This window comes from Lagopus leucura, unplaced genomic scaffold (assembly GCF_019238085.1).
Source record: "Lagopus leucura isolate 7727_CA_CO unplaced genomic scaffold, USGS_WTPT01 Super-Scaffold_100028, whole genome shotgun sequence".
Lineage (NCBI taxonomy): Eukaryota > Metazoa > Chordata > Aves > Galliformes > Phasianidae > Lagopus > Lagopus leucura.
Window position 1 is genome coordinate 7807753 of NW_024962279.1, and position 22608 is coordinate 7830360.

General features: G+C 50.6%; 4 protein-coding genes across 8 annotated transcripts in view; 3 read left to right on the forward strand and 1 right to left on the reverse strand.

Moving 5' to 3' along the window:
- Positions 1-6782, forward strand: part of IFT122 (intraflagellar transport 122) — a 29404-nt gene extending 22622 nt beyond the window's left edge. For 2 of the 4 annotated variants that reach the window (XM_042880851.1, XM_042880847.1), the window contains 8 exons: positions 296-393; positions 1270-1370; positions 2323-2488; positions 3399-3510; positions 3934-4062; positions 4896-4975; positions 5622-5786; positions 6341-6782. In XM_042880851.1, the coding sequence (XP_042736785.1) occupies positions 296-393; positions 1270-1370; positions 2323-2488; positions 3399-3510; positions 3934-4062; positions 4896-4975; positions 5622-5786; positions 6341-6430 (941 nt within the window). In that variant the 3' untranslated portion in view covers positions 6431-6782. Of the gene's footprint in view, positions 1-295; positions 394-1269; positions 1371-2322; positions 2489-3398; positions 3511-3933; positions 4063-4895; positions 4976-5621; positions 5787-6340 lie in introns of those variants that run through there. The other 2 variants (XM_042880848.1, XM_042880850.1) reach the window with 2 other exon arrangements.
- A 5005-nt stretch (positions 6783-11787) lies between these two features.
- On the forward strand, positions 11788-14498 carry RHO (rhodopsin). Its single transcript, XM_042880853.1, has 5 exons — positions 11788-12148; positions 12955-13123; positions 13198-13363; positions 13494-13733; positions 14216-14498. Exons 1-5 carry the CDS (start codon positions 11788-11790, stop codon positions 14333-14335), a joined length of 1056 nt encoding a protein of 351 aa, XP_042736787.1. The 3' UTR covers positions 14336-14498.
- Positions 14499-15890: 1392 nt separating this feature from the next.
- On the forward strand, positions 15891-17402 carry LOC122185308 (histone H1.8). 2 transcript variants are annotated; one of them, XM_042880967.1, is made up of 5 exons: positions 15891-16004; positions 16224-16507; positions 16592-16730; positions 16804-16862; positions 16961-17402. In XM_042880967.1, the coding sequence occupies exons 2-5, from the start codon at positions 16301-16303 to the stop codon at positions 17276-17278; spliced, it is 723 nt and encodes a 240-aa protein (XP_042736901.1). In that variant the 5' UTR covers positions 15891-16004; positions 16224-16300; the 3' UTR covers positions 17279-17402. The 2 variants fall into 2 exon arrangements, with proteins under 2 accessions (XP_042736901.1, XP_042736900.1); XM_042880966.1 differs by lacking the exon at positions 15891-16004 and adding an exon at positions 16038-16086.
- A 1694-nt stretch (positions 17403-19096) lies between these two features.
- Positions 19097-22608, reverse strand: part of PLXND1 (plexin D1) — a 65163-nt gene continuing 61651 nt past the window's right edge. The window contains exons 35-36 of the mRNA XM_042880965.1: positions 22364-22438; positions 19097-21731 (exon numbers count right to left, since the gene is read on the reverse strand). Of these exons, the coding sequence (XP_042736899.1) occupies positions 21615-21731; positions 22364-22438 (192 nt within the window). The 3' untranslated portion in view covers positions 19097-21614. The remainder of the gene's footprint in view (positions 21732-22363; positions 22439-22608) is intronic.

The window sequence follows — 22608 nt, forward strand, 5'->3', positions numbered from 1 at the left end:
TGAAGGTATGAATAAGCTTTCCAGTGATGCACGGCTGCTCTTTTCTCCCTTTACCTAACATGTAGCCTCTAGCTGTGTTGAAGTCATTGCTACTTGTATTTCAGCGTGCTTTTTCTTTGGAGTAGAAACTTGCTCCCAAAAATAGCAAGTCTGTATAACTTGTGTTTTGCATAGGTAGATGGGAGACACTTGGACTGGTGTGCATTTCTTTTGGGAGTATCATAATACGCTGCTTTCTTCTCACTGAGTCTCAAAGGTTTACCTGGGGCTGATTTCTAATGCTTTTCCCCCACAGAGAATGAAGATCAGAAGACTGAAATGTTGCAGAAGTTTCATCACTTCCAGCAATTGGCCGAAGTGTACCACGTCTATCACTATATTCAAAGATATACTGTAAGATGTGTATTTTAGAAGTTGTGCGTGTGTGATTCCTGAATGGTTTTCTTTCAGAAGTCCAGAGATAAGCAAACATTTAGTGACTTCACACAATTAAATAGAGGGTGGATTACTGATATAGCAGCGTTTCTCTGCTTTCTGTTGTACTGTACAAGAACTTGTTGTAGTTCTTCAAAAGTGCAGTGCCATTTTTAGCAGATGTGTGTTTGTCTCAGTGTGTGCACAGAGAATATGACATGGCTGACTCTCCACCCCCAGTACTTGCTTTGCTGACTGTGTTGGTTTGGTTCCAGCACCCCGGATGTCAAGTGCTTTACGGCTACAGGGGGTTCTTCCTTTAATCGGGGCAGGCAGGCTACAGAGCAGGCACACCCTCATTGGGAGATCTCACAGCATGTTACCTCTTTCCAGTGGTGATATATGTAAACTACTCCAAAAGACGTGCAATCTTGAGCGGGGAGCTCCTGCTGCTCCCAGCAATTCTGGTAATGCTTGTTGGTGAAAATATCTTCTGTGGAGCATACGAGAACCCTCTGATCCATGCCCTTGCCCAAAAGAAGAATCTCTGTACCTGAGATCTCTGCTAGTCAGACTATTTCAGTAGTGGAGGCTGCACACTGTTTATGCCCTGCTTTTAAATAGCCTGCTAAGGATTCTGTTTTAGCTGCATGGATCCATTTCTGTCTTTTTCTGCATGTAACAGGCATGAACGTTGGTGTTAAACATGTGAAATCTGTTTGGTATGTTCTGTCAGCATGGACAGAATCCTCTTTTTGCAGCTGCATGAAGGAAGGACAATACTTGGGATGCCTAGTGTTGTGATGTGTAGTGACATGAATTGTCTTAGAAATGTCTCTATTTTTAATTCCACAGGAGGAGCCTTTCAGTTTCCACTTGCCTGAAACACTCTTCAATATTTCCAGGTTTCTGCTTCACAGCTTAACAAAGGAGACTCCCTTGGGGATCTCAAAAATGTATCCTTCCAACACTGCACAGAATCTAGAGGCTGAGGTACACGAAAGGAGTAATTGATGTTGAGCCACAGTGCAGAGATCTACTCTAGGCTGTGCTCAGTTTCAGCTGTGGGTTATAGCTAATGGAAATCGACTTGTGCCCCTAAGGAAATAATCAGCACCTTCAAACCATTGTTTTTAACTGCACTACCTTTTTTTTTTCTTTATAGTCTTGGAGAGCTGTGCAAATCAACTAACATGTAATCCTCAGCCACCCACCCAGCATGATGTGTGACTTTGTCAAGGAGTGTTAGTCACCCCAACAGGATGCTGCCGCTGAATCTTGATAGCATTGTTGCGAGGATCCTGAGCTAAGATGGCGCAGGGGGAACAAAACAGGCACTTCTGCTCACCTGAGGCTGTTATGGCTGTGCAGTGTCTCTCAACCCAACATTTGCACAACTTTGTGAATGCGTGTTACGTATTTTGGAAGTAGAATCGTAGAATCAGAGTCCTTAGATTTGGAAAGGACCTCTGAAGGCCGTCTAGTCCAACTCCCTTGTAATGAACAGGGACACCACAGCTGGATGTCTTACCTCGTACAAGGCCTTTGTGAGCACTGCAGAAATGCATCTGTAAAAGACAACAGGAGGGGTCAGCAGCTGCCGTAGGGAGGGCAGTTTTGCTTCCGTTGTGGCTCTGGATGGGATGTTTGCTTTCCTTTTAGAAACTTCCTCACTTACATATTCTTTCAAAATGTTTTTCCTAACATGCCTTGTTGTGGTTGTGATTGGTAGCTTTCTGAACAGCAGCTACTGTTACATGCTAATGAAAGAGACGGCCCTTGTGCAGCGACACAGAGCTGGTGCTGCTCTGCAGCAGAGCAATATGCCTCTTTGCACATCTTCGATGGTTAGAAAGAACATTGTATTTTTTCCTAAATACGTATTTTTGTTCCTTAATTTAATTACAGTAATACATTATTTACCCTGGCAAAACAGAGTAAAGCTCTGGGTGCGTATAAACTGGCGCGTCATGCCTACGACAAGTTACAGGGACTGCAGATCCCAGCTAGGTTCCAGAAATCCGTGGAGCTGGGCAGCCTGACGATCCGATCCAAGCCATTCCATGACAGCGAAGTAAGTAGTTTCGTGCTAATCACTGATATCTGAGTTGCCATATTCACAAAGGCTGAAACATATTATGTGTAGGTCTGTGTTAGCGTTCATTTCTGCTGGAAACAGGCCTTTTATTGTTATCCTTTAGGGCAGGCTTCCTTTTGTTCCCGAGAACAAACTAAAACCATTTCTTTCTTTATGGGCAGGCAGCTTCTCTCCTCCCTCTCCTCTCTTTTATCTACCTTCCTCTCTGCCTATTAATTCTGTCAAGCCTTTTTCTGCATGGTCTTTGTGTCTTTCTGCAGCTGGAGGTCACTTTCATTTGTCCTGACTCCTAGCACTCCTTCCCTCCTCCCCCTATCCCTTGGGTGACCTTCCTTCCTCAAGTCTTATTTTATCACCTTTTCTTCTTCAACTGAAGTCTGAATTTCTGCAGTGCTCTATAAAGCCACGTCTCATGGAGTAGTCACTAAAAATAAGTTGTATTGTGCAAGTGAACATGTACCTGGCCAACTGAAATAATAGAAACAGAGTCTTAAGAATGGCCTAAAATAACTGTGCTCTTGAAAACAGGAGAGATGAATTGATTGGAGAACTTGAATTTGACCAAAACTGTGAAGGAAAAAAAAAAAGTTGCTTCAATAACCTTCTCTTCCACTTTTTTTTTGGCACTGTGCGTTTGATACAAAATTCTGCTCCTTACCACAAAGACAAGGAGAAATTTCATTGTTAGAGTGGCAAAGACAGCTATTTCTAATGTGAAAGCATTTTCAGATGTTAAAGGATGTGATTTCACAGCAGTATTTCTTCAGGTCAGGGGCTGATGTAATATCAATGGTGTAAACCTAAGGAACTCATTTTTAGTTGAAACCAGGAGTACTGACTGTGCTGACCTGTTTGCAATCACTGTGCTATGTGTGTGTCTTTGCAGGAGCTTGTGCCCTTGTGCTATAGGTGCTCTACCAACAACCCTTTGCTAAATAACTTAGGGAATGTCTGCATTAACTGCAGACAGCCTTTCGTCTTCTCCGCCTCTTCCTATGGTGCGTTGGAGTGTCACGTTTTTGTTGTGCTTTTCAAGTAGGTAAATGTTAAAGTGAACAGGGTCAGCTAGTGCTGGATTTGTTCCCCGTGCAATGCTGTTTGGACAAACCTTTCCTTTGAACGTCGTTAGATTGGACTGAGCGGCTGCTTGTGGTCCGGGGATAGCTGCATCTCACTGCACGAGAGCAGCAGCAGAGCACTGCTGTGTTGTAGAAACCTGAATGTGTAAAGGATTGAGTGCCACTGCCATCCTTTGACAGTGTGGGGGGTTGGTTTTGGTTTTTATTTTCATCATGAGAACGTGTGGGGGAGGCACCGTTACAGAAGGTGAAGGATGTTCATTGTGGTTAAAGGGCACAGTGCTTTAGGAGGCTGTTCTGTCACTGTGCCCATCCAATGCTCCCTGTTTTCACACCCTTTAGAAGTGCTGCATCTGGTTGAGTTCTATTTGGAAGATGGTATCACAGATGAAGAAGCTGTATCTCTCATTGATCTTGAAGCTCCAAGATTGAATAAAAGCGGGAATAAATGGCAAGAGATGATGAGTGATGGTATCCTGCTGATTAAAAATTGCTTCCAGTCCCTTTCTTAGGAAAAAAAGAAACAACAATTGGGGCTGTTGTTGTTTTTGTTTGTTTGTTTTTGTGCGTGGTATTTTTTTCTGCCATATGACAAAAAAGATAGGCTGTGTTTCCTTTTTACATTGGTGTAACCACCAGAAGGGTCTTTTAACCTAATAGCTTTGTAAAGCTTGTTCATCACAAAAACACTTCTAATGGTGTGTATTGATCTTTTTAGCAGTGCAATGCCACGCTGTATCTATTCTGTTGTAACTGCTTTCTGTGGAGAGTGGGGAGAGCCTGGAGTGTGTTACTTCCTTACAGTAACAGCTTGCTTCAGAGGCTGCTTTCTCCTTCACAAGGGAAACCAAGGTGGACTTCCTTCATAACAGTCTGTTTTGTAATGTTTCGGCACCCAGAGCCCCCAGTTGCTGTGGGGGCTGCGTGGCACTGGGAGCAGAGCAGTGCACAAGAAGACACAGTCCCTAACAAAAACGGCTTGAAATGTAGCTTAAAGAGGTTGCTTTGTGTGCTTTCTGCAGTGTGAGAAGCAAACAGGCAGGAAATAAAGCAGAGCTGATGTCCTATTTGCTTATAGTCCATTTTGCTGTTCTATATCACTTGCAGTGATACTGTAATCAGAGCAAGCCCTTCTCCAGTGTGTTCTATAACAGTCTGGGCAGTGTAGCAGTTTGAGAATGCTTTGACCCTCTGGAGGAACAAGGGTACCAGTCCTGGTGGAATGATGTTCTGTTTATTCTGTGAGATAGAGCTCACAGCTGATCTCAGAGGAGCTGTAGTTCTTCCTTAAGAAATACACCTAGATGCACAGAGCCTGAGGCTTAATGACAGCGCAGTTATTATTGAAGACGATGATCCCTTTACTGCAAAACTGAGCTTTGAGGTAAGAGCTGTACCTGCATCTTGCAGTCATTTCTTTCTTGCTACCAGTAGGAATCCAGAGGAAATTTTGCCTTAGTGCACACTGCTCTTCTAGAGTGAATGTGTGATGTAGACTCCCACAAAAGAGATACAAAGCAAAGGTCCAGGAGAGAGGCCCAGAACACGAGAGGGAAAGGGATTTCTGAGATGATAACTCTTGTCTTAAAATAAATAAATAACAACAAAATGTTTCCTCTGCTGGGAAATGCCCTGAGAAACAGGCACGTAAAAGATCTTAAAATAAGCGTTCCTGAAATTTGGTTTTACCATTGTGCAGTGTCTTCCCTGGCTCTTTCTGTGTCAGGCAGGATAGCCACAGAACAGTCATTACTATGAGGTTTTAATACTTGCCCCTGGGCACAAGTGTTATTTGCAAGGAGCTGTGTTAACGTGTAACAGAAATTCAGGGGGAGCAAGCTGGAGATGCGGCCGGGCGCTGCTCTCACTGAAGCTGTTGGTCACAGTGGCAGTGAGGGGGGAGCCAGGCTCAGCGGTTCTGTCTTAGCTTATTCCACCGAGCTGCACTTTGCATTTCACTAGATCTTACTAATCCTCAAAGGACTCTGCAGTTGGCAGCAGTAATTCTTTGTAAACCTTCTTACCTGCAGCAGGGCGGCTCAGAGTTTGTTCCTGTGGTTGTGAACCGTGCCGTTCTGCGGTCGATGAGTCGGAGGGACGTGCTGATTAAACGCTGGCCCCGGCCGCTGCGATGGCAGTACTACCGGTCCCTGCTGCCCGATGCCTCCATTACCATGTGCCCGTCGTGCTTTCAGGTACTCTTCACTGAGAGGATCAAAAAACCCCAAAGCCCACCGCCCCTGAGAAGTCAGTACATTGAAATAATTGATATGCCATACTTTGAAATATATTTAGTAAATTGAGTGATGTAGACGCAGAAGGCAATGGAAAACAAAATGAGCAATGTGATGCTCAGAGAAATGGCTGCATTCCTAAAAGCTTGAGGTAGCAGAGTCACCCTGGTAAACTCAGTTGGCTTTCAGTTCAGACCCTCTAGTGATTCTTCCCCTCTCAAGAACGACTTTCTGAAATGCAGGAATTCAGTCTCATGTGGTTACATGCTCTTCAGTTTTCATCCTTCCCTCTGGAAAAGTAATTGATTGGTTTGAGCATCTTCCACTACATTGGCAGTGGTCTGTGCATTATTTGCTTCTATATTCTGGTTATAGCTCTGACAAGTCACTGGAAGCAAGAAAGACAATTCTTGTTCAATAGTAGCTTCAGAAGGTGTAGGAAACCCCCTTGAAATTCCATTTTCTTGGAGTTAGTCAGAAGCTAACTTGTCCCTCCATCTGCTTCTAATTCATAGATGTTTCACACAGAAGACTATGAGCTTCTTGTACTCCAGCATAACTGTTGTCCATTCTGTCGGAGGAGAATAGATGAGTCAAACCAATGAAGAAGGGTGATCTTGTACCTCAGCTGAGAGCCTTCCCAACTGACTTGGCAAGGCACCTCTCGCGCTCTTAGGTTTCCTAACAACTTTGTTGTCATCTTGTTCTATTTTGGACATGAGTGAAAGAGTGTTGAAGGAAATTTAACTTTTTTTTTTAATGGAAATGTCTGTTTTGGTGAATGTCCTCTATTTCCCAGATAAGCTGAAGTGCCACAGATTTTTACAGGAACATTTCTAGATTCAAATTAGCCCACATAATTGTTTTTATTCCAACTTGTGCTAGAACTTAAAAATTTGTCCTTAATATGTACCTGTTGTTGACAGAACTTCAAATAAATGGGACTATTTTTCAGCACTGTTTGTCTCAAAATTTCTTTTAACCTGTGCAGAACTCGTGCTTGTTAAAATCCAAATAGCAGGTTGAGCATGGAAATTTCTATTTCATGTTAACTGAGATACCCACACGTAAGTTCCTTATCTGTCTACTGACACACTGCTGATTTTAGTAACATCAGTGTGTTTACCATTAATGAAAGAAAAGCCACTGACCTAATGGGCTAAAATGAATATATTTGCATGCTGAGAAGTATTAAGTTGCCAGGCAGGAATATCAAAGCAAGTTGAGGACTCATAGACAGCCAGCGCTTTCCCACAGTTCCTCCTCTGTACCTCAGGAATACTGACATCCTTTCAGCTCCTGTGGTGTGATCTGAGCGTGCCTTGGTGGTGTGGGCACACGTGCCTGTCTGAGCTGGCACGGCTCCATCGCCCCTCATGCTGGCTGGAAGAGGTGATGTGCTGAAGAAATATTTCTGACCAGCATTTTCCCAGCATTTCTTCATGCTAGAGCCATGGGAAGCAAAGTAAGAAGGTAGGAGGAGATGGACCTACCTTCCAATTTTTTTTTTTTTTAACTGTTGCCAACTAAGTGTTGAGATTGAGGGGATTGTGGGAGCTATTGGTGATAGGTGAACGGTTGGACTGGATGATCTTTTAGGTCTTTTCCAACCTTGGTGATTCTATGATTCTATGATTCTATGATTTTAATGACCTGGCTGTTTAACCAAATGTAGTAGTTTCATCCCATGCAGCAGCTAAGCCCCCATGCAGTTGTTTGTTCACTTCCCACCCACCTTGACAGAACAGGAGAGAATCAAAAGAGAGCCCAAGTGGAAAAGCTTGTGGGTCAACACAAAGATAGTTTCATTAGCAAAGCTGTGTTTGCCAGCAAAGCAATGACAAATGTATTCATTACTTCCCCACGGCGGGCAGATGTCCAGCCGCTTCCTGGAAAACAAGGCTTCAGAATGAGTCACGGTTACAGGGGAAGATGAGCGCGATGTCGTCAGGCATGGAGCACCCCTTGGGTCAGCAGTCCTGGCTGCGTGCCCTCCCAGCTCCTCGTCCACCTCCGCCCATTGCTGGGTAGCAAAGCAAAGTGGGGAACAACAGAAACCCTCAACACTGCCAGCGGTGCTCAACAACAGCTAAAGCACTGACATTTTATCAAGACTGTTCTTAGTTGCAGATCCAAAACACAGCACCACGAAGGCTGCTCTGAAGAATGTTAACTCCAGTACACAGAAGCAGTCCTGTGCAGCTGAATCTCTTGAAGATGTTCTCTGCGTTGTTCTGTCAGAGCTTGAGAAGTCATGCGGACAACCAGCTGGGCCGGGTTTGAATGGCAAAGTGATAGGCCTCTTGACTTTAATCCAGTTTAAATTGTGCCCGCCTCAGCGTAAGTTTTGTTGTTATGACATCCTCTCTTCTATAAGCCTTGGGAAATTATATTTTATGTTATTGAGTTAAGCTATTGGCTGAGATTGGTGGCTGCTGGTAAAACAGCTACTGTGTAAACAGCAGCACTTTGCACATGATATCAGTGTGTGCTCGAGTTCCTCTGGAAAGTGATGCTTTGAAATCTATGCTCCTGTGAAGCCCACCTGCAGTGCTGCATTCGGCTCTGGGGTCCTCAGTGTCAGAAGGACACGGAGCTGTTGGAGCAGGGCCAGAGGAGCTGTGAGGATGCCCAGGGGCTGGAGCACCTCTGCTTTGGAGCCAGGCTGAGAACTGGGGATGTTAGATCTGGAGGAGACTCTGCAGGGACCTCACTGCGGCCTCCCAGTACCTAAAGGAGACCTACAGGAGAGCTGGGAGGGGCTCTGTCAGAGAGCGTAGTGACAGGACAAAGGTAAAGGCTGTGAAGTAAAAGATGGTGGTCTTCAATTAGCTTCTGGGAAGACGTTTTTTAGTGCTGAGGCCATGAGGCCCTGGCAGTGCTGCCCATCCTTGGAGGTGCCCGAGGCCATGGATCGGCTCTGGGCAGCCTGAGCTGGAGGGGCAGCCAGCCTATGGCAGGGGGAGGGCTGAGGGCTGCGAGGTCCCTCCCAACCCAACGTGCTGTGATTCCATCTAATGGTACTGTAGGGTTTCTGCATCCCTCAATGGTTCCTGACCAAATTTGCCTGATTTACCACTTTAAAAACATTCTGTTCTAATTAGTGCTTGTCTGCTTTCTGACTCGTATCTCAGTGTTTGCAATAAAGACGTTGCGACTGACACTGATAAACAGTGCTGTTTGATATGTGAGCCAGAACGCAATTCAGCTCATTCTCCCAGAAATGAGTTGGCTTTGCAGAGCTAGCAGAAATGAAAAATTATAAAAATAAATAGACAAGGTTTGTAATTACACAGAGGCAGAATGGATCAAACGAGGAAGCTTCATTTATTTATTTATTTTTAAATTTTTTTGTGAATATGCTCTGGGTTTGAAAAGCATGCTGGGCTTTTCCAGGCAAAGCTGTGGTGCTCCACGCATCTCGTAAATTGGAAAGATGTGCCAGTTCCAGATGCCTCGTGCAACTGAAGCTCCCTGGTGACTTCGTGATGAGAAGGCGCTGGATGTGCAGAAGTCCCACCACGAAGCCTTTCTCTGAAGCTCTTTCGGGCGGTTCACCAACTGTTCTCTTCCATTTGCCCTGCACCTCCACCTTGTCACCACTCACCGCTCACCTTTCCCACCGCTGCACTCCCCTGGTGACGCATGTCAGCTCTAAGCTCAGAGCAGCAGCTGCTAACCTCAGCAGGGGCTTATTGCATCAGAGCTTTACGTGGCGTGTTTGTGCACTGGGAAGATAAACCTGTAATCTGATGTGCCCATGTACAGGTATGAGCAGCTGCAGCTGCAATTAGCTAGAGGCACTGCTCCGGCCTTGGCAACACATGAAAAGTTAATTGGGAGGGACTTAGTACCGGCCAAGGATGTGTGAGGAGGTGGCATTTGCACACTGACAGAAGGAGACTTTGATGGCTGTGCAGGGCAATTGAGGCCCACCTTCGGTTATGGGAAGCTGGGCTTTCAGTGGTAGCAGCACTTCTGTGAGATCTTCCCCGCACACAGGAAAGGTTTCTCTGCTTGGTTTTCACTTTGAAGAGAACACAAAGCTTTCTGCTTTTTCCCTTTGATCTGTTTTGCATGCACTGAATTAACCTGCAGGGAACACTGATAAAAACATGGCAGGAATTGAAGCTGGTTAATTAAGGCCAAGGTGACACAAGCCCTTGCTCATCTCTCACCTGTGAGCTCCAGGCCTGGTTCATCCCCCTTTGTGCCGTATGGGCACTCAGATACCTGTCTTCTGCTCTTGGCTGCAAGGAAAGTTCAGCCCAGCTCCCTGGTGCGGCCTGAAATGCAATTGCTGTGGAGATGCTCAGGTCCTGCCAGAGCCCTGCTGCTGCCAAGGGCTGAGCAGACCTTTCCTGACCTCTGCAGGGACACTGGTCGGTCCTGGCATGCCAACTGGAATGGTACTGATGTTGAGAATAACACTAGCATAGTGAGAAAAGTGATAAACGGGATGCAAAAAAGGGAAGAGATGGGAGCAAATAGCTTTGGAAGCTGAAAGACTAATCACAATTACGTGAACTATAAAGAATGACCTTGTCCAGCAAAGAGATCCTTTGTGGTAGGCTCTGATTTGTTCCCCTTGCTGTTCATGCTGTCCCACTGTTTCTGAAAAGTTAAAACCAGGTGACACCTAACAGCTGCTGGCTGGCATGAAGAATGTTCCAAACAACACTGGGCACATCAAGGAGGGAAACACAACAGCAGCTTCCTCTGCAGCTCTAATGCCCACCTACATGGAATTCATCACTTCTGCAAGGTTTCAAGGAGACTGAAGATGTCTGTCACCAGAATAAGAGGTCAAATGTTGGCTTCAGCTCAGAACTTGTGCCTTGTCCACAGCCCTTCTCTGGATCAAGGCAGAACGATATCTGTCCAAGACAGATGGACGAGGTTATTTTTCAGGTGCTGCTGACGTAGCTGCCATGATGCAAACCATGTATAAAGCCAAGAACAGAGGAGGTGATGCAACTGGAAACCTGCTAGCAGGATCAGTGCATTACTGTGTTGTTCAAACCTTCTCAGACAAATTTTGCAGCAGAGAGCAAATTTTGTGCCTGAGAGCAAGTACAAGAAGGATTGCTGAGGGCCATGCTGCTAAGCACAGCCTTTTATCAGCCTACCCCTGTAATGGCAGCTGTGACGGACAGGCTGCTGTCACAGCCCTGCAGTCCTGCTATGCAGACCCCTGCTATGGAGGGACTGCACCAACCACGTCCAGCCCAGCAGCTGCTGCAGTGTCCAAACCCATGGCCTGGGGGTTCTGAACCACAAAATTCACTCCTGTTTGCTTTGGTCAAGCCCAACCACAAGAAGGATCCTGCGTGCTTTCTCTGTCTTTCTCTGGCACTCTCTGCCTGTGGGCCCGGTGGTAACATGTCCCATTTCCCACATCCCTCTGTGGGTAAACTGAGGCATTTTGAACTGATGGGCACCGCAGGCTGTGATGTGCTGTCGGGGCACTCCGTGGAGCAGAGGTAGCACAGGCCACGGGCGTCCAGCCCAGGCTGCAGCATGCAATGAGTGCGTTGGGCCCAGGCAGCAGGCGCTCAGCCCTCAGGCGGTGGCGCGGCATGCTGGGCAGTGAGGTGTGCAGGTGGGGCCGCCACCTCCAGTTCCAGTGCACAAGCAGTACAGCTACCTGCCTGTGTATGACCATGAACCATGGTCTCCAACAATGACAGTGTGGGCCAGAAACAGGTGTCACCTTAAGACCTGCCCAGAAAAGCCAATTACCCCTGGATGATTATGGTTAATAACTCTCTTAGCCCTAATCGCGCTGACACCGATGCCTGGAGCTTACCATAGGGGGCACTTTATAAGGGACGCCCGACAGCCGCTTCTCTGCGGGGCGACAGCGAAGGCTGGGCGGTGGTGGAGCCCAACTGCAGGGGCGATTCCCCCTCACAAAACCCGACACTGAGTGCGACTGAGAGGCGCCCCACAAACCGCAGCCATGAACGGGACGGAAGGCCAAGACTTCTACGTGCCCATGTCCAACAAGACTGGGGTGGTGCGGAGCCCCTTCGAGTACCCCCAGTACTACCTGGCTGAGCCGTGGAAGTTTTCGGCGCTGGCTGCCTACATGTTCATGCTGATCCTGCTCGGCTTCCCCGTCAACTTCCTCACGCTGTACGTCACCATCCAGCACAAGAAACTCCGAACGCCTCTAAACTACATTCTCCTGAACCTGGCGGTCGCCGACCTCTTCATGGTCTTTGGAGGCTTCACGACCACCATGTACACCTCGATGAACGGGTACTTTGTCTTCGGAGTAACAGGGTGCTACATCGAGGGCTTCTTTGCTACGCTGGGCGGTGAGTTCTCCAAATTTTAAAAATCTGACAGAAATTTCACCAGATTTCAGGAGAGGGCGTGAGGACGCCCAGCTGCTCCTGGAGAGCCGGGCGGTGCGTGCCAGGCCCTGCTGCTGCTGCTGCTGCAGTGCTACTGGGTGGGAGGTGAAGAAAGTGACAAATGGCACTTCTTTTTTAAGCCTTATTTTGGTAGCCACCTGTTCCATCTCCTGCGAGCAACCGTGTAGCCATGAAAAGTAACCTACAGCAGATTGTGCAGCTGCTGGATTTGCACATCCTTTTGGCTCGCTTTCTGACAGGAGAGCTGACGGCTTCTTCTGGAGCTGTGGGGCTCAGCGTTACTGCTGTGAAGTGCAGTGCAGTGCAGCCCAGCAAAGCTGCCTCCACTGTGCCATCCAGCCGGTGATTAGTGTTAAATTAGGGCTGTGTGTCTGAGAACAGCCTCCCTGGCCAGCAGACAGCTGTAGGTGGGGTTGGCCCCCGAGGCACAGACGACCTGAGCAGAACCTGGAGGCAGTGCTGCAGATCAGAGTGGGGCCGTGGGCACGTGGATGCAGTGCTGTGCGGGAGGAGGGCAGGATCCAGCAGTGGATCCCGAGGTGCAGCAGCACAGCGTTCACCGCTGGGGGTCTGCAGGCATCTTCTGACTCCTCACCGCACTGGTACTTGTCTTCTGTTCTGTCCCGTCTCTGAGCACTGGATGGAGGTTCGCTGCTGATGGGGTCTTCCCCGTGCCAGGAATGGCGTGCCTTTGTCCTCCCATCATTTTCAGTCCCCGTATCTCCATCCCTCTCTCCCTGGTGCAGGTGAAATCGCTCTCTGGTCACTCGTTGTCCTGGCTGTGGAACGGTACGTGGTGGTCTGTAAGCCCATGAGCAACTTCCGCTTTGGAGAGAACCACGCCATCATGGGGGTCGCGTTCTCCTGGATCATGGCCATGGCCTGCGCAGCTCCCCCGCTGTTCGGCTGGTCAAGGTAAGGAGGGGCCTGGGCATGGAGCGCAGGGTGCGGGCAGCTCTGCTGGTGCTGACCGCCCCGTGTGCTCACAGGTACATCCCCGAGGGCATGCAGTGCTCGTGTGGGATCGACTACTACACACTGAAGCCAGAGATCAACAATGAATCCTTTGTCATCTACATGTTCGTGGTCCATTTCATGATCCCACTGATCGTCATCTTCTTCTGCTATGGGAATCTGGTCTGCACTGTGAAGGAGGTGGGTGCTGCCCAGGGGCTGGGGGCTGTGCTGGGCTCCATACGCTGACAGAAGGGAGCAGTGCTCTCCAGCCCTGCACCCACACGGGCCAAGCCCTCCCGATTCCATCCCCCCCACTCTCTGCCTGCAGGCTGCCGCCCAGCAGCAGGAGTCTGCCACCACCCAGAAGGCAGAGAAGGAAGTGACCCGCATGGTGATCATCATGGTCATCGCCTTCCTCATCTGCTGGGTTCCCTACGCCAGCGTCGCTTTCTACATCTTCACCAACCAGGGCTCAGACTTCGGACCCATCTTCATGACCATCCCGGCATTCTTTGCCAAGAGCTCTGCCATCTACAATCCTGTGATCTACATTGTAATGAACAAACAGGTAACTGCCAGCTGACTGCCTCTGTAGTGTTTCTCTTTGTAACAGCTGTGGGGAGCTCCCATATCTCCAGCACACCCTGAGTCGCAAGGGGATTCCAGGTACTGCGTGCTGGTGTGCAGGAGAGTGAAGTGTAGCTTACTCCTTCACGCTGTGCAGCTCTCGTTGATGCAAGCACCCACCTGAGAAATGTGCATGCTGGCCCAGCGGAGCAGCTGGGGCTGCCTCCCCCAATGCTGAGGGCTGGGAGGGAGACTTCACCAGGACAGTGTCCCTGGTGCAGACATGCTGGAGGGTTCCATGCAGTTCCCACTGCAGCACGTGGGATCTGTACCTGCATTCCTCCTGCTGCAGCAGTTCTTCTACTGGACAGTGCCCATGGCATTACCGGGCTCACTTTTCTCCACCCCCAACTCTGGGCCCAGCATGCAGGCAGCCCCTCAGCAGCCTTCTACCCTCACCACGCTGCTTCCCCTCTCTTCCAGTTCCGTAACTGCATGATCACAACCCTCTGCTGCGGCAAGAACCCGCTGGGCGATGAGGACACATCTGCTGGAAAGACTGAGACCTCCTCCGTCTCCACCAGCCAGGTGTCCCCTGCATAGGTCCCAACGCACCAACCTTGCCCACTGCCAGCGCCTGCCCGCTTCAGCACAGCCCTGCGGGGCGGGCTGCTCTCCCAACCATAGGAACCCTGGGAACAAGGCTGTGAAAATGTACACATTTTATAATTAAAATGCAAAAGCTTAGCTCCTCCACTGGCATAACTCCGTGCTTCTCTCTCTGTTGATTCACTGAGAGCTCACACCTGTTGCACCATGCAGGCCCTGCAAAGCCCGGGCACGGTGGAGCCACTGCCACCTCCCTCACCCCAACCTGAGGGCCTCGGCGGGGCAGGGGCTGAGCCCCTCCCAGCTCCACTGCTGCAGACAGAGCCTGCAGCCACCAGGGCAGGGCCAGGGCGGAGGGCTGTGCTGGGGCAGGCTGAGCAACGCCAGATGCCCAATGCTCAGAGCTCCGTGCCCAGCCCTGCCCAGCACCTCAGAAGGACACCGCAGCAGCTCTGGGATGATGGGTGGCTTTTGGCACACACGTGCCCTCCGTGTGGCAGAGGTGAGGGTGCAGATCCCACCTCTGAGCAGGTGGCACAGCGTGGTGCAGCTGTGTTCCGCTATGGCTGGGTGTGCTTGGATGCTCCCGGTGTTGGCTCCTTGGCAGCCCCACTCACTGCCCCCCCCAGCAGGACGCAGCCCTTCCCTCCCAGCCACCCACAGACCCTCCCTGTCAGCTGCGGCCCAGCTCAGCGTCAGCCCACATAGGAGGCTTTGGCTGGTGCTCGTGCTTTTGAGGATGGATTGGTGCATTGCTGAGCTTCCTCTGTGTTAGAGAAGGCAAGACATGGGAGCATATGGTGCAGAGACACCGGCATATGTTCCAGGCACTACAAGATGGCATATTGCAATTGTAGCAGTGTTATTCATTTTTATTTTTAGCTCAGTTATACAAATAAGATGTTTTTCTTGCTGTTCAGCGTTATCAACATTTGAAACTATTTTTGTACATTATTATCCTCTCTGATTTCTAATCCTATGCAGCTTCGCGAGGTCTAATAAGGAACATACAGAACCCATGCAAGTTAAATCTTTAATAAAGAGCAATTTGCAAGTACAATTCTCTCATTATTTTTTTTATCGATACTTGTGCATATTCAGTGAAATCTGAAGATTAACGGTTTATGAATAATTCAGTGTTTAGGCTGATGTCTGACTCACGTACTTCAAATCCGAGGGCTGCTTTGGAGGGAAGAGGAGGATGGTGGCGTGTTTGTCGCCGCTCGTCGAGGCATTGCTCCGCAGAGCCACGCGGTGCTCAGTGGCCGCTCGGTGATGCGGCTCGGCCACCCACGCTGAGCCCTACGGCACAGTGCAGCGCTGGCCATGCAGAGGGGCACGGAGGGCTGCCGCGCGGGGCCGGGAGCGCCGTGCTCTGAGCCCGGCAGTGCGCGAGGTGCGGGCAAACACTGCGGCTGCTGCAGGAGCCCCACGCGGCCCGCAGCGCTTAGAGGAGCTCGCAGCTCGTGCCTGCGGCCGCCACTCCCGCTCCGTCCTTTTCCAACCATCTGCTTGCAGCATTCTTTCTCCTTTCAGCCTCTCACAAAGATCTGGGCAGGAGCGCTCGGGCTCACCTGTGTCCACTGCGGTGGGAACCCGGCAATTAGCGGCTGCCCAAACGGCCCTCGCCGTCACCGTGCCGAATCAGATAAATCAGCTGCAGGTGAGGTGGGCCTGGGAGCTGGGTTGAGGCTGCGGTGCCTGGTTGGCGTCTGGGAGCTGCGCAGCCATGGAGTCCCAACCAGGTCGGGGCTGCAGGGTGCGGGCACCGCGGTTCCCTTTTCTGGGAACGGGCGCGGTGACGCTGTTTGGCTTTGGAGGACCGCAGCCCTCGGGGCTGTGAGCGCCTTCGCCTCACGCCGCCGTTCTGTATCACTCGCAGCCAAAGCCGCCGGCGCTGCCCGGCTCTCCAGCCTGCTCGCCCGGGGCCGGCGGAGCCGCCACCCCCCCACGCTGCACATGGTGCTCGAGGCGCTGCAGGCGCAGGACGGGAAGAAGGGCGCCTCAGTCGTCGCCATTAAGCGCTTCATCCTGGCCAAATACCCCACGGTGGACCCCGTGCGCCTCAAGTATCTGCTGAAGCGGGCGCTGGCGACGGGGCTGAGCCGCGGCTTCCTGGTGCGGCCCCACAACTCCTCCGCCCTGGGGGCCACGGGGCGCTTCAAGGTGAGCGGGGCTGCAAGAGCGGGGCTGGGGTTGGGCGCTGCCGATGCCGGCTGCTCCCACGTTCTGCTCCTTCCCTGCTCCCAGCTCGCTCCCAAGAGGCTGCAGCAGAAACAGGCGCAGGGCCAGGAGGATCCCGGGGAGGGACCGGCCCCGAAGACCGGACGCAGAGGGGCTGCTGAGGCTGCCCGAGCCCCTGCGGTGGCGCGGAGCGACGGAGGGCAAGGTAATGGCAGGGGTCTGGGGCGGACTCCGGTGAGGTGCCCTGCCTGTGCTCATCTGCTGCTGCTTTTCTGCAGGCACGGCCAAGGAGGAGCCGAAAGCAGTGAAGAGGAAGCCGAGGGCAAAGCCTGCAGATGTGAGTATGGCTGGGTGAGGAGGCCAGGGGATGCCAGCGCTGCACCCAAGCTGTGGGTTGTGGCATGGCAGCAGCCTGAAGCACTCTGTCCCCTCCAGGCCCAGCCGGCGGTGGAGAAGCCCAGGAGTCATGGAGTGAAGGCCCACCAGGCCCCTGGCAAAGGGCGGCCGCAGCCCCCTGCAGCTCCTGCTGCCAGCAGTGTGCGAGAGGACAGTGCTGACCACCCTGCTGGGGTGAAGAGACCCAAAAAGGCCCCAGCAGCCAAGAGCAAAGGGAAGGTTCCTGAGGAGGCCCAGGAAGCTGCCTCGAAGAAGGGAGGTAAAGCCAAGGCAAGGAAGCCTCAGGCAGCTCTGGGTGCTGGCCAGGGGGGGAAGGCTGGAGCACAGGAGGCAGCTCCTGGCAGGAAGGTGTCATAGGGGCCCCAGGACTTTGACAGCACAGCGCCATCCCCAGCTGAGTCTGGGCTTTGGGCTAGGAGCTGGTTTTAATTCCCAGGTGTTAATTCTGTTCATCTGCTACTAATAAAGGTTGTCTGATTCATGGAATAGCACAACTCCTGCCCTGCATGCCCGCCAAGGTCCTTTCACCCAGGGTGAATCCGCAGCCTTGCCCCATGTAGGATGGGAAGGCACGCAGACTTGTGGAGTGGTAGTGAGCTGTTGGCTCCTGTGAGCAGTGCTGGAGTGACTCTGAGGGCCCACATGTATGCAGGCTGGTGGTGAGCCCCAGTGCGAGGTGATGCCCAGGCAGGGGCTCTGAACTGTGGTGGGAAGCTCAGGGCTTGTCACTGCTCCCACAGCGTTGGTGCAGGGGATGTGTCTGGCCCTGTGCCCTCCCAGCTGCCCTTGTGCTAATGCCTGGCTGAGCTCAGATTACAACAGTGCTAGGGCAGGAGGGATGGGTGCTTTCGTGGTCCACCGTGGTGTTTGGAGTTGCCTAAGCTCCACCCACATTAAAGAGGAAGATAGAAGCGCTTTAGGGCTCAAAAAAAGCTCGGTGTTTGCAGCAGGCTGTAGGAATGCTCATGCTGTTGTTATCTGTCTGTGCACAGTACCCATCTCAAAGCCTGTCTTGATAGCTTCTGCCAGCCAGTGTATGAAAGCTTTCTTTATGATAGTTTTAAATGCCTGAATTTTTCCTGCTCTGTGCAGGACAGAGCCCTTCTGAAGGTCAGTCTGATAATGCAAAGGTTGTCAGTCCTCCTGGGTGGGAGAAAGTAAGTGGAAGTAAAACCCTCTTCCTAAAGAGGATTTAACTAATCTTCAGCTGGCTTTGCCAATGCCCTCCAAGGCTTCTGGCCTTGCTGTGCGGCTTAAGCAAGAGCTGAGCAAACTAACTACTTTTAAACTTCAGCCTTGGCCATGTTGATGCATCTTTAAATGTGAGCTCATGTTCCCCAGGGTCAGGGTGAGGGATACTGCAGCAGTAACCCAGCAGAACTCAGCTGCACCTTCAGTAGTGGTCAGTCACAAATGACTGCTTGCCAACACTAGATGTCCTGCAGTGGAACAGGGCAGGAGCTGTGTCCTCTTACTGGGCCCTGAATATAAAGCATAAGGTTTCTCGAGAGGCTATATTATTAAGTGACTGGATTTAGCTTTACTAAGGATCAGCTTTAACACAGGAAGATCCCTGTGGTGTCCAGGAAGAGCAGTTTTTACTGAAAGATGGTGGAAGCGGGAGGATTTCAGTAATGCCGTGGTTATTGAGCCCTGCAGGCTGGGGATGGTGTCACTGCTGAGGCCAGAAGCCTTCAGTGCTGCGGCAGCGCAGAGCAGAGCAGGTGCTGGGCTGCCTGTTGCTGGGTGAAGGTGCGGTCGGCCCCAAGACTGTTCCTGGCAGTGCGAGGGTGTCCTGCCCTGTGGGTAGGCATGGCGATGCTGGTCCTGGTGCGTGTTGGTGTGGTTTATTCAGGTCCTCTCGTGGCTCTTCTACCTTCTGTGTCAGATCCTGTTCTGGTGGGACCTTCCTGCACGCTAGGCAGGAATGGTGAATTGCTGCAGCCTTAAGAGGATAAGACCTGTGCCACTGGGAAAGAAGATGGTTCTTGCTGAGCTGCCAGCCCCGAGCACTGCGCTGCTGCGTGGTGGAGCTGGCAGCTGCCTGCCTCCCCATGTTCCTGAGGTGGAGGAGCACAGGGATTTGCATGGCCTGTGTGAGAGAAAGATGCCTGAGACAAGAGATGGCCTCTTGGTGTTAGGCTCTGTGTGTACCAGGAAGTTCATTACGCAGGGTTTCAGCACCTTGTTTTATTACAAAGATAGGTTTCTCCGAGAGTCTGCCACTTCCACTACACAGCAGGTAAGGGCACTATACCCACAACACATGCCAAAGTTTAAAAACATGTTACAAAGGGCTCAGGGTTCAAGGCAACACTACAAACCCTCAAGCATTTGCTCTTTTAAAGTTACCTCTTTTGAATGGTTGTAGCTTTTTTTTTTTTTCTGCTTTGGAAAAAATTAAATAAGACAGCAATAGACCCCAATACGTGGCCCAGTCACATCACCTGGAGTCAAACCATGCTCACTACTGGCTCACCTGTGCCCTTTTCCTGTAATGACATGGGGCTGTTGCTCCATGGCCATTTCCTCACCTCCAGCCAAGCTCAACATTCTCTACTACCCTGGTCCTTCTCACTGTCGCCTTCCCTGTGCTGGGCCTGTCTATATCTATGGCAACTATTCACAGTTTCTAAAGAAAAAAAAGTCAAGATTATTTTTTGTGTGAAATCACTTTCAAAATAAAATGTAGCCCAGCTACATTAGTTTCTATTCTGAAACCACATCCTCAGCAAAGACATTGAAACTTCTACAGTGTATGTACTTTTTCTGTAGTTCTCTTTAAAAGAAAAGAAAAACAAAAAACAAAAAACCAACAACGGAACCCCAAACAAATCCTCTTTTCTTTCCCTCCCCTCCCTACCCCTTTTAACATACTGGATAAAGTCTATCATTTGTTTTAAAATAGATATCTATATACACATACACAACTCTGATGTTCTAACTTCTGACAAATGTGTTACTGGAAATGATGGGGTGCGACCACCTGCCTGTGGCAGTAAGTCACCCAGGAGGAGTTTGGTGGACCAGGTTTCATCCTTTCCAGCTGGATGAATAATGGAGGCTCACCTTGAGACCCTGCCTGGAGTGAGGTAGTCACTTTTTAATATATATTTGGCAGTTTGGAAATGTGGTGCCTACAGCTACAGCTAGGTTTTGCTTTCATGGGCAGGTTGCCTTTGTCTGCAGGGGAATGCTGGCTTCAGACGTGTGGTCTAGCCTCTGAAGAGGGGCCTGAGTGATGCTGGAGAAGACCAGAGCATTCATGGCTGCCCTGGCTGTGGAACAGGAGCTGCCAGCAGAGAGAAAATGGATGCCAGGCTGGGATGGGCCCCAGCAGATGCTGCAGGACAGCAGTGGAGTTCCTGGGTCTCAGGCAAGTCCTGTTTGTCTCTGCAGTGAGACTCTGCTTGCTGACATCACTGTGTGGAGTGTGGCGTTTCCTACCTCTGTTTGCACCTTGTGATGTCTGACCTGCTCTGCTGACTTGTGGAGTGAGAGCAACTTGCTGCCACGGGGATGTGTTGCTTGCCTTTATGGGCTGACAAACTGAACGTGTCACAAAACCATTTTTGTTGCTCTCAGGTGGTAACTATGGTGTACTGGCTTCAAGGCAAGCAAAGCAAGCTGCTTTAAGAGCAGCCTTCTCCAGCACTGGTCTGCTTTAGGTGACGATCCTGGTGAGATACCAGAGAGTGTGGGACAGAGGGAGGAAGGATGCCTGGATGTTCTGCCCTGCATGTGGCTCAGTCTGCTCTATCAGAGGACTGACAGAGGTGAGGTGAGCTCAAGTCAGCACCATAGCTGTGTATGCAGCCAGTAGGGTGGGGAGAGGAGTGAGGAGCAGCTTGCTGCTTGCAGGTGGAAGCGATGCCTGTGCCTATCTGGCTGGAGGGTGGGTCGTAAGGGACATCTGCCTATCCTACTGCACACTGTAGTTCACTGCATGCAGGCTGGGGAACTGGGGCAGGGCAGAACAGTCCCACACCAACATGCAATGCACTCCCTCCAACCAGCTAGCAGCTGTTAGGGGATAAGGTGCTTTCAGCATTCCCCTGCTACATAGGAAGCAACTGCTTTAACTCACCCCCAGTTCCCTGGGTTGCCCAAATCTCAAATGAAGGAGAGGTTATGTTTGCACATACAATACAAAAATTAAAAGGCACAAAAATACACAGAATGCAGCAGATAGTGAACAGCTGATTGTCCATGGTGTCAGAGAAATGCAGGTGTGAGAGGGCTGGTGTGGAATGGAGAATGTGCTGCCGTTGCTCTGATGGCCTATGCCATCTCTGCTTGTTACTCCCTGAGGCTGCTTTTTTGTTATGGCTTCTGCAGCCTGGTCTTGTCCATGAGGAATGCAGACAGGGATGTGGGGAGCCAGCTGCTCAGGAACGAATTACTGAGAAGTGATGAACCAAGCTTGCCACAGGTGTCACACCTCCATTTCTGGCTTGCAACAGCAGTAAGTTATGGGTGCTACAGTGTTGACCAGATGGTTTTCTAGCTGCACAAAGGCTGTCTTGTTGCTTCTTGATACGTGAGGGAGCTCTCTGGCTGCAGGTAAGGCCCACCATTGCCACAGGGCTGGTTTGAGAATGACCCTCATGGACATGGACCAAGGTGTCCCCGTGGTCAAGGCAAGTTCCCTACAACAGTTACTCTAGGGGTCACTTCCCAGGCTGCAGTCAGCCTAGGCTTCACTGCAGCACTCGTAGATGTTGTCCTCCATGAGTGCAATCACTTGCTCAAACTTGTGCTGGAGCTGGGTGCGCTTTGTCGTGGGGTTGGAGTCCAGGGCGGCCACAATCTGCAGGAGAGGTGGGCACATAAGGGACAGGCAGCACGCAGCCCTGTCTGCCAGCCCCACCTGCCTCATAATGCCTCAATCCCAGCTGGAGCCAGGATGGTGAGTCTAGTACTGGGACACAGCCTGCACCCTCCAGGTGCAGCAGGGGTTGGCTGAGTCCCTGCTCTCACATTGAGGCAGAGGGAGAAAATGCAACAGGAAACTCTGCAGGGAACCTCCTAGCACAGAGCTGTCCCTGCGAGGCAGGGCACAATGAGCTGCGTTCTGTGTCACAGCCAGGGCTGCACTGTGGGCAGCAGTGAGGGTAAGTTATTGGGGAAGGCATCCTTGTGCTCTGCTTCCTGTGAGTGTAAGAGGATTCAAGCAGTCCACGCACTGGCCAGCCCTGCTGCAAACTTGTCCAGCCAAGCACTGCTAAAAACAACTGGGAAGAGCTGGCCTTTGCTTCTACGCAGTTATCAATCAAGGGATGGGAGAACAGATGCACCTGTGTGCATGTATTACATATGTGCATGGGCAGATTACACAAATTAATCCCTTTTCTGTGAGGCATCTAACTGCTTGGTTACAAAACACCTCCTGTTATTCCCTCTGCAGATAGTTAAGGCCTGAGCACAGCCAAGCTCGCCTACCTGGGAGCGATATCTCTTGGCATATTTGTATATCTCAGCCATGGCGACGTTTGTGTTGAACTCATTCCGGTATTTCTTTAAAAAGACAGAACAAATAGGGGAGATACGTTAACCTGACACAGCAAGCAAGTTCAAGTCCAATCTGCAGGCATTAGCAAGATTAAAAGAAGATTTAGACTGGCTATTTTTATTCCTGTTGCATTGATGCAGCTGGGCTTTGCCTTATTCGTTTAAGGAAGCTGCAT

Bases quoted from the DNA above. Each gene is read 5' to 3' on its own strand.
- RHO (XM_042880853.1), top strand. From the start codon at position 11,788: ATGAACGGGACGGAAGGCCAAGACTTCTACGTGCCCATGTCCAACAAG. The intron at 12,149-12,954 runs GTGAGTTCTCCA...TCCCTGGTGCAG, and splicing joins CTTCTTTGCTACGCTGGGCG to GTGAAATCGCTCTCTGGTCA. The intron at 13,734-14,215 runs GTAACTGCCAGC...CCTCTCTTCCAG, and splicing joins ACATTGTAATGAACAAACAG to TTCCGTAACTGCATGATCAC.
- LOC122185308 (XM_042880966.1), top strand. The intron at 16,731-16,803 runs GTAATGGCAGGG...GCTTTTCTGCAG, and splicing joins GCGGAGCGACGGAGGGCAAG to GCACGGCCAAGGAGGAGCCG. The intron at 16,863-16,960 runs GTGAGTATGGCT...TGTCCCCTCCAG, and splicing joins CGAGGGCAAAGCCTGCAGAT to GCCCAGCCGGCGGTGGAGAA.